The 13,921-nt window shown below is 40.3% G+C and overlaps 2 protein-coding genes across 5 annotated transcripts in view; one reads left to right on the top strand and one right to left on the bottom strand.

The window, feature by feature from the left end:
- Positions 1–1,748: 1,748 nt before the first annotated feature.
- On the bottom strand, positions 1,749–9,541 carry chordc1b (cysteine and histidine-rich domain (CHORD) containing 1b). 3 transcript variants are annotated; one of them, XM_086308802.1, is made up of 12 exons: positions 9,347–9,541; positions 6,678–6,727; positions 6,538–6,594; positions 6,214–6,374; positions 5,598–5,698; positions 5,330–5,388; positions 3,862–3,932; positions 3,523–3,628; positions 3,255–3,374; positions 3,093–3,155; positions 2,710–2,911; positions 1,749–2,485 (listed from the first exon to the last, which is right to left on the bottom strand). In XM_086308802.1, exons 1-11 carry the CDS (start codon positions 9,408–9,410, stop codon positions 2,732–2,734), a joined length of 1,032 nt encoding a protein of 343 aa, XP_086164928.1. In that variant the 5' UTR covers positions 9,411–9,541; the 3' UTR covers positions 1,749–2,485; positions 2,710–2,731. The 3 variants fall into 3 exon arrangements, with proteins under 3 accessions (XP_086164928.1, XP_086164929.1, XP_086164927.1); XM_086308803.1 differs by adding an exon at positions 7,477–7,579 and having other exon boundaries at positions 1,749–2,911; positions 9,347–9,518; XM_086308801.1 differs by having other exon boundaries at positions 1,749–2,911.
- Positions 9,542–10,242: 701 nt separating this feature from the next.
- fat3b (FAT atypical cadherin 3b) overlaps positions 10,243–13,921 on the top strand; it is a 69,313-nt gene continuing 65,634 nt past the window's right edge. For both annotated transcript variants that reach the window (XM_086308800.1, XM_086308799.1), the window contains exon 1: positions 10,243–13,839. In XM_086308800.1, coding sequence (XP_086164926.1) covers positions 10,867–13,839 — 2,973 coding nt within the window. In that variant the 5' untranslated portion in view covers positions 10,243–10,866. The remainder of the gene's footprint in view (positions 13,840–13,921) is intronic.

Genomic DNA, 13,921 nt, shown 5'->3' with positions numbered 1-13,921 from the left:
GTGCCAGACATGCTGATGTGAGTGTTTCTGAAACTGCTGATCTACTGGGATTTTCCCTGCACAACCATCTCTAGGCTTTCCGATGCTTTCAGAGAATGGTTGGGAAAAAGAAAATGAGTTCCAATGAGCTTTGCCAAAAAATGCCTTGTTGACATCAGAGGTCAAAGGAAAAGACTAGTTCAAGCTATTAGGAAGGTAACAGCAATTTAAATAACTATATTACAAAACAGGGTATGCAGAAGGGCACTGCTGAATGCACACGTTAAACCTTAAAGCAGATGGGCTACAGCAGAATAGAATAGAATAGCCTTTATTGTCATTGTACAGAGTACAACGAAATTGGAGTGCCACTCCCTTGGTGCAAGATTCAATAATAAATATAAATGTAAAATATAAAAAGTACAATAAAACAATCGCAAGTACTCAAACAATAGTAAGTACGATATATACAGGATAGCAGCATTAATATAATGACAGTATGAATAGCAGCATGATATAATGGCAGTGACGGTACGGTATAGCTAAGCAGGTTCAATTGTTTTTGTGCTTATTTACTATGGTGATAGCTCTGGGAAAGAAGCTATCCCTGAATCTGCTTGTCCTGGTTTTATGTGACCTGCACCGTCGGCCTGACGGTAATAGTTCAAACAGTTGATTGCTGGGGTGAGAGTGGTCCTTGATGATATTGCCAGCTCTGCTGAGGTACCGAGAGTTTGCAGTGACCTCCAGGCTGGGCAGAGAGCAGCCAGTGATCTTCTGGGCTGTGTTGATGACCCTCTGCAGTACTTTCCTGTCCACAGCTGAGCACCCTGCATACCATGTTGTTATGCTGTACGTTAGGATCCTCTCTATGGTGGCTCTGTAAAATGTCACCAGCAGCCTCTCCTTCAGGTTGTTCCTCCTGAGCACTCTCAGAAAGTGGAGACGCTGCTGGGCCTTTTTTACCACCGCCATGGTATTTGCAGTCCAGGAGAGGTCATCAGAGATCTGCACGCCCAGAAACCTCATGGAGTGTACCCTCCACACAGTTCCCATGAATGTAAAGTGGGGCCGGGTCTTCTCTGCCCTTCCTGAAGTCCAAGATAAGTTCTTTAGTTTTCGTGGTGTTCAGTTGGAGGTTAACTGAACACCACTCAGTCAGTCTGTTGACCTCATCTCTGTAGTCCAACTCATCCCCCCTTGAGATGAGTCCAACCACTGTGGTGTCATCCGCGAACTTTATGATTGTGTTTGAGAGATGGGTAGGGGAGCAGTCGGATGTGTAGAGCGTAAACAGGAGGGGACTCAAAACACATCCTTGTGGAGACCCGGTGCTGAGTGCCCTGTCTGAGCAGCAGACAGGGTCACTGCTGTGAGCCAAGAATGGCTAGTTTTATGTTGGCAAACTTTGAGTCTATTAGTACCAAGTGATAATTGTTCAAATACCACAGCCTACCTGAGCGTATCCACCCTCTGATGGACACTTCCAGCAGGATAACACATCTCATCACAAACCTCAAATTATCTCACACCGGTTTCTTGAAAATAGCAACGCGGCCTCAATTTAATAGAGTACCACTGGGATGTGGTGGAATGGAAAATTCACATTATGCTTGTACTGATGCAATCATGTCAATATGAACCAAAATATCAGGAGGGTTTCCAGGTCCTTGGTGAATTTATGCCATGAAGAATAAAGGCTGTTCTGAAGGCACAAGGTTTATTTAGCAAGGTGTATATGTTAGAATTCAAACCATAGACAACCACTCCAGTTTTAAAATTTAATCTCAGAAGTTTATTTATTTTTTGGTCAGACAAACTGGTTCCCTTTCCTAGAACTTTACTTTTCCATTGCTTCTCCTTTTGCCAAATAACACTTCATACAATCTAAGCCTAGACACATGCTTTCTAGCATAGCATTTTATGATACAATATTTTGCTTAAAATACTTTGTATTTAATTGGCATTACAGTACATCCTCATTAAAACCACACTGCTTTGTTTTGACAAGAAATAAGATAAATACAGTATCTGAAAGCAAAACTTGTACAAAATTTACATTGAGTGTAGTGAAGTAAAAAACATAATTTGGAGCAAATTTACAATTTTTACTGAGAAAAGTATGGATAGTTAGAGTGCATCTCCAAAGTATATCTCAAGATAATTCAGCTGTGATAGTTCTCGTCTCACAATTGATTCAGAATACATTTCATAACACACAAGTTTGGATAACATATTGATGTAAGCGGACAAATCAAGACAATCCGGGGCAGCTTTTTGGTCTGATGTATTAAATTTATGAAAAACAAAAATGATTTTATTCCTGAAAATATGAGATCTGGTCACAGCCACGGTCCATTAGTGTGACATGGGTCTGCATGGGTGTGAAAGTGAGCAGAATTAAAACTGACAACTTATTTTAAGGCATGATGTAATTTTCCAGGGACTTCAGTGCAATTTAGCTGGGACTTGACTGGAAGCCTGCTGAAACTCAGTTTTTAAATCACTGTGGAAAAAAAATTATATATAAAAAAAAATAACGAAAGATTCTGTTACTACAAGTTGACCCCCCCCCCCGGAAAAAAAAACCCACAAGGGAGGGAGGGAGAAAAATCAAGTTCTTTAATTTGAAAAACAAAAACACTGATGTTGTCAAAGAAAGGCTAAAGTTAAAGAGGTAACGAATTAACTGTGAGGAATGTGACCTTGGGTTCAGTTAAACATACACACCGTGTCTTTATTTTCAATCTTATCAGTCATCTTCATCTTCATCCTCGTCCTCACTGTCAGATTTTTGCTTCTCGCTCTCCTTGGGTGGAGCAGGAGGAGGAGGAAGGTCCAGACGGGCCCAGGACATCGCCTCGGACTTCTTCATGGCTACCTCGATCTTGGCCGCCATCATGTTCACCAAACTTTTACTCACGTCTATCACCTGCAAGACAAAAGACTCCGTTAACAAACAGGGTGCGAAAGAAAAAAAATTAATTAAAAAAAAATTTAAATTTGCTATTTTTCTTGTTGGTTTCAATTACATCACAATTAAAGAAAATAAATGAGTTCAAACTGAATGAAATGTAGTGCAGACTAATAACATAATAATAAATAAGACTTACTCCCCAAAGGCTGATTTTCTGCTCAAATTCCTTCTCTCCATCAAATATAATGTGTATGTCGAGCTGAAGGAGAAAAGCAAAAATCAGCATTAGATAATAAGAAGGAAAAAAATCCAAACTCAAGATGTTTTGATATGAAGAGGAACGATCGGATAGACTCACCGTAGTGCTGTTGGCATCCACATAGCTTAGCTCTGGGACTGCATTCTTGGCATAGATAGAAATGATGACCTGCGTCCCAGTCTGGTGCCAGTCAAACCGACACGGGACCACCTTCTTACCCTGTAAAGAATTTTCATACAAGACAAATGTTCAAATTCAGCTCTTCAGCCTCTGCCAGCAGACACCACTAGATGGAGTCACAGGTGAGTTTCCTTTATGCAGGCCTGCACACATAAATGATTACTTGCTGCCAAGCTGGCACACCTACCGCATCTTTTTTCCTCCATAGATGTGTTCCCTTTGTACAGCCCTCTTGAGAGAGGAAGGTATTAAAGTCTGAGGTTTTCCTTTTACAGCAGCTCCAGTATTTCATCCTGGAGATGCAGGAAAGATATAACACCTGCTGGATTTTTAGCAGTCAATAACTTGTCACTCAAGAGAAAAGGTAAACAAGACTAACAGGAGAATCATAATGGTGCCTTCATGTTTCTTTTACAGAGAGCAGATCTAATATTCCGCATTAATGTAAGAAACACATTTGGAAAGGAATCAGGTGAATTTAGCACTCTCTACATAATAATTTGAAAACGCGATAAGTAATACTAACCCTTCGTGAAAGATGGGAAATCCAGCATGGTATAGGCACACATCCGAATCACTTGCAGGTCCTTCAAAACTCTGAGGATAACAAGAACAGTTGAGCCCTCAACAAACACAAACACTTTTTTTGCTTTTTTGTCAGGCGAAAAAATGCAAATGAGGCAATTAGCTCTTTTTTAACCATTAAATGTCTTGAGTTAAAGTTTAAGAATTCCAACTTTGTTACTTCAACTCTTGTTGAGTCTGAAGGCACCCAACAACAACTTCCTCAACTGTCCTGCTTATAAAAATCTAAAGCTCAGCAGGGGAAATAATTATTTGATGCCCCGCTGAATTTGGAAGTTTGCTCACTGAAAAGAAATAAACAGCCTCCAATTTTTATAGTAGTTTCATATTTAATGGAGAGAGACAGAATATCAACCATAAATCCATGGAAACAAACAAACAAAAAAATCCCACATTACATAAAAGTTAGAAGTGATTAGAGTGTAATTCTAATTAGAATTAAGTATTTTATTCTGATACTGTCAAATGTTGGACGAGAACCTCCTTCAATCAGCCAGAACACTGAAGATGAATATTCCAGAATTACAAAGACCCAAAATATACTGCTAACACAACAAAGGAGTGGCTAGCTGGTCTTTATACCCCAGTCCTATAGAAAATCTATGGAGAGAGCTGAAGCTTGGAGTTGCTTATTAGGAGCATAGAAAACAAAAGGACTGAGTTTCTGTAATAAGGCGTGAGAAAAAAAAAAAAAATCATCACTTCTGAGATATGTGCAAACCTGGTGACCAAATACAGGAAACATCTTACTGCTGTGCTTGCCAACAAGGGTTTTTCCACAAAGTACTAATTCATGTGTTTTGGGGAGATTAAATACTTTTTTCAACCAATGACATTCAAAAACAATTTAGAACTTTTATGCATTTTTTTTCTGGAAATGACAGTCTCTTAATTACTTTGCAACTCAGCAAACGATCATTTCCACTGTAATAGTCTATGTACCAATGTTTTAGAAAAATAGTTCCTGCTAAAAAAGTCCAAAAAAGTACCAATCCAGGCTTCTACAAAGACCCAATCTTATGGATAAACTAAAAGCAAGAAACCCTTGAGAAAATGTGTTGTGGCTTTCAAGCAAACAAGTTAAAGTACAATTATGTAAATCACTACAATCCCACTCTAAGCTTCTACTACGCATGTCAATGACAATTTTACTCACAATTTCTGTTCTAATCTTAGAGTTTCTGCTCTGACAGACTCGATTAGCTTGAGCCCCCAAAAACTTAGCTTTATATCTATCTCAGAGAAAATGCAGAGACAGAGGAAAAAGATTCACTTCCCCCTTTTCAGAGAGCAGTTTTGCAATACTATTTATCACGAACAACTCGGAATTACACATATACTTACAAAGAAACAATACAACCTATGAAACAAATGTGACTTCATACATTAAAGCTGCTGTTAGTACTTACTTTAGTACAGCCTCCGTTTTTACAGGACGTTCCAATTTTGATCTCGTCACTTTCTTCCTCTATAAAGACAAAATAATTGAGCCCATGAAGAAAATTATAAAACAGTACATTGACTCTTATGAAGCTTTAACTCAAATTCTATTATGTGAATGACACAGACGATGGCAGCTTCCCAGCAGAAGTCCTACTGACACCATCACCTTTCTGTCTAAAATGTAAGAGGTAATGAGAGAAACAGAAAAATACAAAAAACAAATTCAGCTCTTACCTTTTGTCTCTTCAGCATTTTCAGTTAGTTTAAGTTTCTCCAGTGCCTGCTTCAGAGATGCAGAGACTTTATGCTGCAATCTCACCGCTGGCTCATCAGGACTATAACAACAAATATATATTAAAATACTATAAGGAAAACAAAACAAAAATGTGCTTCTGTGTGCAGTAATCATTTGGAAGGGTGATTTTTGGTGCAAACCCAATCTAGGATCTATACTCTGCTTGAGAAGGGCTTTAATATTTCAGTGTTAAGTGCTTGAGCCTGTCCACTTTCTTTTAACAGTGGGGGAAACCACCCAGGTTATAAAACAAAACCCCAAACCTTGGTAAGAACACTTCAGAGTATCCCGTTGATGCTTAGCTTAGCATTGAAGATTTAAGTCCTAAAAATACCCCGTAAACAGAGCTTATTTTTCATGACAATTTAGTTGCCTTGACTTTAGATTTAACCAAACAGTAATCCGTTCAGCCTTAGGTCCAAGTGCAACACAGAACACACACACACACACACACACACACACAAAAAAATGACAACACAGAAACATGATGCCTCCAGAAATGGCTATCGCTCACATGAAAGCATTAAAAAACATAAAAATATGGCTGATGCCAACCTTGGTCTGCATATCGCCTCCTGAGGTTTCGGTGCAGAGATGATGTACTCATTAAACTTTGGCTTTTGGTCCTCTAACTCCTTCTTTTCTCCTGAAGATGTCACATCTGGTTTCACCGGCTCAGGGGGCTTCTCTTTGTTGTGGGGACCTTTTGTACAGCCCTGTGAGGAGAAGGTCACCGTGTTGGACTCGCACAAAATAAAAGCTCAGGCTGTTTTGGCCATGGCAAAGGTGCCAGTCAATAACTATGAAACAACAGACAACAGAGACATCACCATGGAGAATAGAGCAGAGAAAACGACTAAGGTTAAACAGAGAACTTACAACAATGCTGAGGAAGTCTGAGAAGTCAGTAGTTCTTCTCTTGCAGCAAGACCATCCCTGAAGGAAATAACAGAAACATTAGCTTTGATCAAATAACAGGAAGAGGACACAAGCTAGCTGTGCATTTTCGGGTGCTTTACCTTCAAGGCATCGTGGAATACTGGGACTCCTGGATGATAGGTGCAGCCATCTGTGAAAACAAAATGCATCTTTGATTAACTTTGGGGAGAAATCGTGTAGTTGTGGGAACAATGACTGTTTACAAGTCTGCTCTAAATAGCCGCTGTGGAAAAGTGTACGTTTGTTTTGAAAAATGCTGACTGTAGTTGTAGAAAAGTAGCCCGAACGCTTTAGGGAGCTTTATGTAATGATGGGTAGTTTGCAGTCAAGTTTGGCCACTCAGAGTATTTATTAAAAGGTACTCAGAATGATTTAAAGACATAATGCAAAAAATTTGAACTGACATTCTAATATGTGCATATGTAAACTGTAGGATTAAAACAACAACAACAACAACAACATATATACCAATAACTACAAGAAGTGTTTACCGGAAAGACAGAATGGCATGAACATCCTTAGTGTTCAAAAAACAAATTTTTATTACTTGAGCAATCTACAAAGCACAAAGTACAATATATACATACACATTTAACCAATATATTAAAATGAGTATGACTATTTGAAAATAACAGATTTGTGATGCACTTTAGTCACACTACCATCATCATTATTTGAGGTTTTACTGTAACTCGTATTCTATTTTCATCATCTACTCTTTAAAAATAAATCAATGCAGAACGAATAAAGGAAATTGGCCGGTGGGTACCATAAATCAAGCATTTTCCCTGTAGTACAGCCGGAGCTGTGCCCAATCTGTGCTTCCTGACTTTGACACACCTCTTGCATACCTGTGAAGGTAAAGATAATATACTCTACCGTTATGAGAAAAGAAGCATCCCATTAAAATGGAAATCAGACTGGACTCCTACACAGGGGGTGTACACAATGTTAGATTACTTGAGGATAGAGGTGGACCATTCTAAAGAAAGGAAATAAGTCACGTTGAGGTTTCTGTCGTGGGAGCTGAAGACAAAATTGCGATCTTGAATTTTATTTATTTATTTTTCAATGTGGCTTCATATAAACACAAACAACACATCTGTTACAAGGAGAATGGTGTGGCTTATAATGACAGCGATCGTCTTCCTACTCCACAGTATTTGTGGGTTTTGTAAGGTGACTGAAAATGCACATTTTTTAAAGAAGACAAAAAAGGGTAGAATTTAATTAGTTATCCTTTACATGCATGAAATATTAATAATCACAAATTCACCATATGTCAAATAAAAACTGGACTTTAACTGTATAACAGGCTGGAAACACCAACTGATCTTTGGGCCTCCTTTAAATTTTTAAGGTCTATGTCGTAGATCTATATTTTGCTAAAATTTAAAAAAGGTGTTTACATGTACCTCTTCTGGGTACATGCAAACACATCATGTTTGCCTGTGTAAAATGTCCTGATTTCTAACTGGTTGCTCCACCTGCTCTCGCTTTCACATATCGATGTTTAGCTGCTGGCAGTGAACACTCTGGGCTCAAAACACAGTTTGGCTTCCCTCAAGGGTAAGCCTGGCAGTCAGAAAAAAAAAGATAATGATAAATACATTGCACTTCTTTTCATTCACTGTGTGTATCGCGGACGAAGTAGTTTCCCCCTACTAATTTTACATCTTTGACTGTCAAGGGAAGACATGCGGGATATACAACTGCTTATTGAAACATGCTCCAAGTACAGAAAACACTATCAAATATAGAAACCATGTAGGCTAACCAGCAGATGGAGTATCATCCGAGTTATGAGAATGATTATTAGTTCAACTTCCAACATCAGGGTCAGACAGCCAACCTCAGTAACCCCAAAAGTCACAAGGGAGCTCATCGCTTTTAGTTGGTGCATGTCAGAGTGTTATCTGTGTTTGTAACTGATTTAATCACAAATACGTTTCATAATACAGAAGCACTTGTTACCTAAATGTGCATGTATTTACTTGTATTTTAAGGTTAGCCCCCCCTCCCTCCCCGTTGTTGTGCTGGTATTTTTTAAGGCTTTTCTTGTATATATTTTCTTGCACACTGTGGTGACTCTTTTAATAAGTAGTTAACTGCCTACTGGTCCCACTCGTCTCTTCAGTTTTCTCTTTAAATTGTTTGCATTGATTATGGAAAGCAGTTAAAAGCGAGCTAGCATCTACTTTCTTCTAAAGCCAAGTGGAAAAGTTCAACGACTCACAATAATTAATAATTCAGTCACATAATTACCAGCCGGATGAACTAAGATCACTATAAGGGATGCCGATTGTAAGCAAGTGATTAAAACTTCCAACGTTGAATTGAAAATGTGACTGCCGCATTCACACTACTTGTATGGCTACACATGTAACGTTGTATACGTGAATAACGATCTTTAGATACTTTATGTGGAAGGAACCGGCTTTCTGAAACTTTAAACCGCTTACAGCGTCCGCACAACCGTCCCGCAAAGTCTAACGTTGCCTTTTAATCGCAGGAGCTTAACATGCTAACTACAGCATGATAAAACTAACTCACAGAGGGCCCGTGTGTTATTTATCAGATATAAAACGAAGGAAACGAATGAATTAAGTTGAACAGCTAACTGACATAAGGTTAGCAACACGGGCTCATCGGGCCTGCTCACGGTAGAAATTTCCAGACGATGAGAGGTTAGCTTGCTAACACTCAGGGAACATACAATGGACATCGATAGTAAAGTAAGACCACTCACCGGCTGGGTTATTTTCTGGATCAAATCGTTGTCCACATCCCTTATTATAACACAAAACAGACATAGTGACTGGTGGGAGAAGTACAACGAATGATCAGATTTCTAACTAACCACTACAGAGCTCGTGTGTCAGAGAGCTCGCCGCCGTTTGCTTTAAGGTGTTGAACATTACACTTCCGGATGTTGTCGGCTGCACTCGGCAAAGATCGGCGCTTGCCCGCCACCACCTCCAGCCTGTGAGCGCACTCCGGTCCCACACAGGCGACAGCTGATGCTGGCCGCTTCCAAACTTGCAATAAGCGACATCTTCTCTGGTTCACATCTCTCTCGGACTTTAACCTGATAGAAAACGAATGTAGAACTTATCTAATCTTAGTTTGGTTGTAACTATTGCAAATGCAAGCCGGGATAGCCCTCTGCACTCAGGCTTACAGTTATCAGGTGCATGGAACGGGGGCAATAGCTATATAGTTTTACGAGGATAGCTGCAGTGTACTAGATAACTGCCTATCGGGATATATCTAAAGGCTTTTTTTCGCGCATCCATAAGCGGCCATTTTGCCTTTCTTTCTTTTCTTTTTTGTAATTATTGAGTGAGAATGGGACAGGATTTAATTTCACTGATTGCATCGGTTTCATCTAAAGGTAGGTCACTTTGCAATGTGTAAGTGAAGTCTGTACAAATGTATGCAGTACCGGTACTTAAGCGACACACTGTAGCAACAAAGTGTAAGTTAATAAACTCGTGGATTTTGCAGAGACGCGTTTCACTGGATTACTGCAGGACACGATTGTGCAGATCTCCCGGCATAGCCTCTCAGCAGGGATGTTGATGTTAAATCGCTGGATTGTGATTGAAGATTTATTTATTTATTTATTTATTGCTGGTACAGTCCTATCTATAGATCCGATATATTTCAGTGTTTCTCGAAGTTGAGTCACGATCATGTAGAGACCTATGGTTTAGGTGAATGGCACGGTATCTAAAGCAATAGTTAAAAAACAGCAATAAAAATTTGTAGGCAACAGAAGAAGAAAAGATTTTTAAACTTCTTTGTTTTTATTATTTTGCCCTTTTTGTTGTCTGACACTTGTTAAATTGGTTTTTTAATTGGTTGTCTGTGCTTTCACAATGATGTGTTTGTTGTAATTATGTTCTACTTTCTGAAAATATCACAGCCCTGCTTGTCTCTGTTAAAGGAGTCTTTATTATTATGACCCCTGTTATTTTATTTAGATGACATGATGTGTTTCTGTGAGACTGTGCAAATGAGCTGTGGTTTGAAGTTAATTCGTTGCTTCACAGCCTTTCTCATTGTTTCAATGCAAAGTGTGAGCATCATCATATCAATGTAGTGATAATAACTCCCTCTAAAATGTTTTTGTGCCTGATCATCCAAAGTTTTTTTTTTTTTTTATCAGCAGAACACACATTCCTACTGAATGACCAACTAAAATCAAGTCCTTTATTTTAATTGTGATTCTTTCCAAATACAGGGTGACTGGATGATGGGATAGTGATGAAGCCCAATCGGTGGGGAAATATGCACCCCCTGCCCAGCTTCTCTCTTCCTTTCCTTTTTATCTTCTTTTTCTTCTTCCTCTTCATATGTTTCCACTCAACCCGTGCCCAGCTTCTGACAGATTCTAGAGCAGGGCAACGCTTGCTGCTCTTCACTCAGCCTGCATATAATGTGTCCATTTTTGAGAACTCTGCTGCAAGAACCTATACCAAAAGTGAAGCCAAAATGGGCATCATTCTCGGGCCACCTTGGTCTTTTGAGATAAAATACTCCATTGTGTTGGGAGACAGTGAAGGCATCTTTCAGGCTGAAGATTTTGTAATGGGAGATTTTTGTTTTCTCCGCATATGCACTAATGGAGGTAGTGGTGCTATACTGAATCGGGAAGTACAGGATAATTACACTCTGACAGTTAAGGCCTCGGCCCCAGGAGGCCTAGAGGCTTTAACCACTGTTTATATCAAGGTCTTGGATACAAATGACCTTCGACCTCTATTTTCCCCAACTTCCTACGCATTTGTTGTTTCTGAGAGTGCCCCTCTGGGTGCCAGCATAGGACGTGTGACAGCCACAGATGCTGACGTAGGCTCGAATGGAGAGTTTTACTACTTTTTCAAGAATAAAATAGATCTTTTTGCTGTTCATCCGACGAGCGGGGTCATCACCCTGACTGGTCGACCAAGGATGGACAAACAGGACCGATTTGAGCTGGAGGTACAGGTGGTTGACAGAGGGATGAAACTCTATGGGAACAGTGGTATCAGCAGCACAGCAAGGCTTGTACTAACTGTGCAGCGAGTAAATGAATTTGCTCCCGTTCTTAGTGCAGTCGCTGTTGTTCCATCGTGGGAAGAAAAGAATCCCGTGTATGCAGTAATTAATGTGGAGGACAAAGATGAAGGAATATCCGGAGATATAGAGTGGGTGTCCATCATTGAGGGGGATCCCTTCGAGCAGTTTGTGGTTGATCGTTCGCCTGTTGGGAATGAGTACAGAGTTAAAACGTCGGAAGCTGTCAGCTGGGATACATTCCCCTATGGCTGCAACTTAACATTTCAGGCCAAGGACAGAGGTATGCCTCCCAAGTTTTCTAATACCCAAATTGTTCAGTTGTTGGTTACAAAACCGGACCCAGTGATGGCGAGTTTTGAAAAAGATGTTTATATAGTCACGCTGAGTGAAATCGCTCCCCCAGGCTCTGTTATAGCGGTGGTGAAAATATCCCCGGCTCCTCTGAGAGTCAATTACAGCTTCAGCAACCCTTCAGATCCAGTGTACTTTGATATAAACCCTTTGACTGGAGTTATTATGACCACCAGGCAGCTTACAAGGATATCACAGGATTTCATGGTGATGGAGGTAGTTGATATGATAAGTGAGCAGCGAACAAGTGTCCAAATTCAAATCGAGGATGCTAATGACAACTCTCCAGTGTTCAACAAGCCATTCTACAATATTGTCGTCAACGAGAGCGTACCTGTAGGTACTGTTGTCCTTGTGGTCTCTGCTGTGGATGATGATAAAGGGGAGAATGGGTATGTAAGTCACACTATTAGTGGTGAACAGTCTCTTCCATTTAGCATAGACCAGAAAACAGGGGAGGTGAGAATTACTAGAGATCTGGACTTTGAATCATCAGATGATATCTACACTTTCGCAGTGCGTGCCTCTGACTGGGGTTCACCCTACAGAAGGGAGAGTGAGGTTAATATCACCATACGTGTAATAAATATCAACGACAATCAGCCTCTTTTTGAGAAGGTTTCTTGCAGAGGGATGATAAGCCGTGATTTCCCTGTCAACCAGACTGTTGTCACCTTGTCAGCAATTGACATGGACGAGCTAGGACTAGTTGAGTACAAGATACTCTCTGGGAATGAGTTAGATTATTTTAACTTAAATCCAGACTCTGGGGCTTTGTCACTGAAAAGATCGTTAGCAGTGGATAGTTTAAAAAGTGGTGTATTCAACTTCAAAGTTGTTGCAACAGATGGAGAGATGTTCTCTGATCCCACATTTGTGAATATATCAGTGGTGAGGGGTAGGATTCCCCCCAGAGGGTTCAACTGCAAGGACACAAGGGTAGCCCAGCTTTTGGCAGAAAAAATGCTCTCAAAGGCATCTGCTATGGCTAGACCGAGACCAGATGAGAGCTACACAGATATTTTCTCTACGAACAAACAGCCTCCACAGTTTGAAGCCTTGCCTACAAGCATTCTCGTGAGAGAAGACCTCATTCCCGGTGCCAGTGTATTTCAGGTGCGAGCGCGAGATGGTGACACAGGCTTTAATGGCCGCGTTCTCTTTTCCATTTCTGATGGTAACAAAGAAAACTGCTTCAATATAAACATGGAGAGTGGGCTGATAACTATACTGCGGCCACTCGACCGTGAACGAGTGGATCGTTACTTCCTTAATATCACCATCTATGATCAGGGCATTCCTCAGATGTCCAGTTGGAGATTACTGACAGTGATCATTGAGGATACAAACGACAATGACCCTCAGTTTTATCAGGACAGCTACTCTGCCCTTGTTTCAGAAAACTCAGCCATTGGCATGGAGGTTATAACCATCACTGCATTTGACAGAGACATGGGTCAGAATGGACAGCTCTCCTATATAATGCTCACCAGTGTTCCTCAGTTTGGGATTGACAGTGAAACTGGAAGTGTATTTGTTGCTAGCCAGCTGGATAGAGAAACATTTCCAATATTCATATTGAAGATTGAAGTCAGAGACATGGCTGAAAGAGGCACTCGAAGGTCCTCAGTGACTACTCTAAGTGTAATCTTGGAGGATGTCAATGATTGCGCTCCAGCTTTCATCCCTACCAGCTATAGTGCTCGAGTACTAGAGGATCTCCCGCCCGGGACTGTGATTACCTGGGTGCAGGCTCAGGACCCAGACATTGGACCTGGAGGACAAGTTCGATATTCCTTAATCAATGACTTTAATGGCACTTTTGAGGTAGGTGATGACACAGTGTGAACAGAATCTTGCACACGTTAAGATTTTTATTTTTACATTTATTGAAGTATAGATTGTTTAT

Source organism: Aulonocara sp. 'chitande type north' Nkhata Bay, linkage group LG10 (assembly GCF_057382095.1).
Source record: "Aulonocara sp. 'chitande type north' Nkhata Bay isolate Kocher_YH1m ecotype deep benthic linkage group LG10, A_spYH_male_GT1.1, whole genome shotgun sequence".
Lineage (NCBI taxonomy): Eukaryota > Metazoa > Chordata > Actinopteri > Cichliformes > Cichlidae > Aulonocara > Aulonocara sp. 'chitande type north' Nkhata Bay.
Note: the sequence above shows the minus strand (reverse complement) of the source record. Positions and strands in the feature narration are given on the sequence as shown.

Coding starts and splice junctions, on each gene's coding strand:
- chordc1b (XM_086308801.1), bottom strand. CDS start 9,410: ATGTCTGTTTTGTGTTATAATAAGGGATGTGGACAACGATTTGATCCA. Junction 6,595..6,677: donor TATTCCACGATGCCTTGAAG/GTAAAGCACCCG, acceptor TATTTCCTTCAG/GGATGGTCTTGCTGCAAGAG. Junction 6,375..6,537: donor CAGACTTCCTCAGCATTGTT/GTAAGTTCTCTG, acceptor TTCTCCTCACAG/GGCTGTACAAAAGGTCCCCA.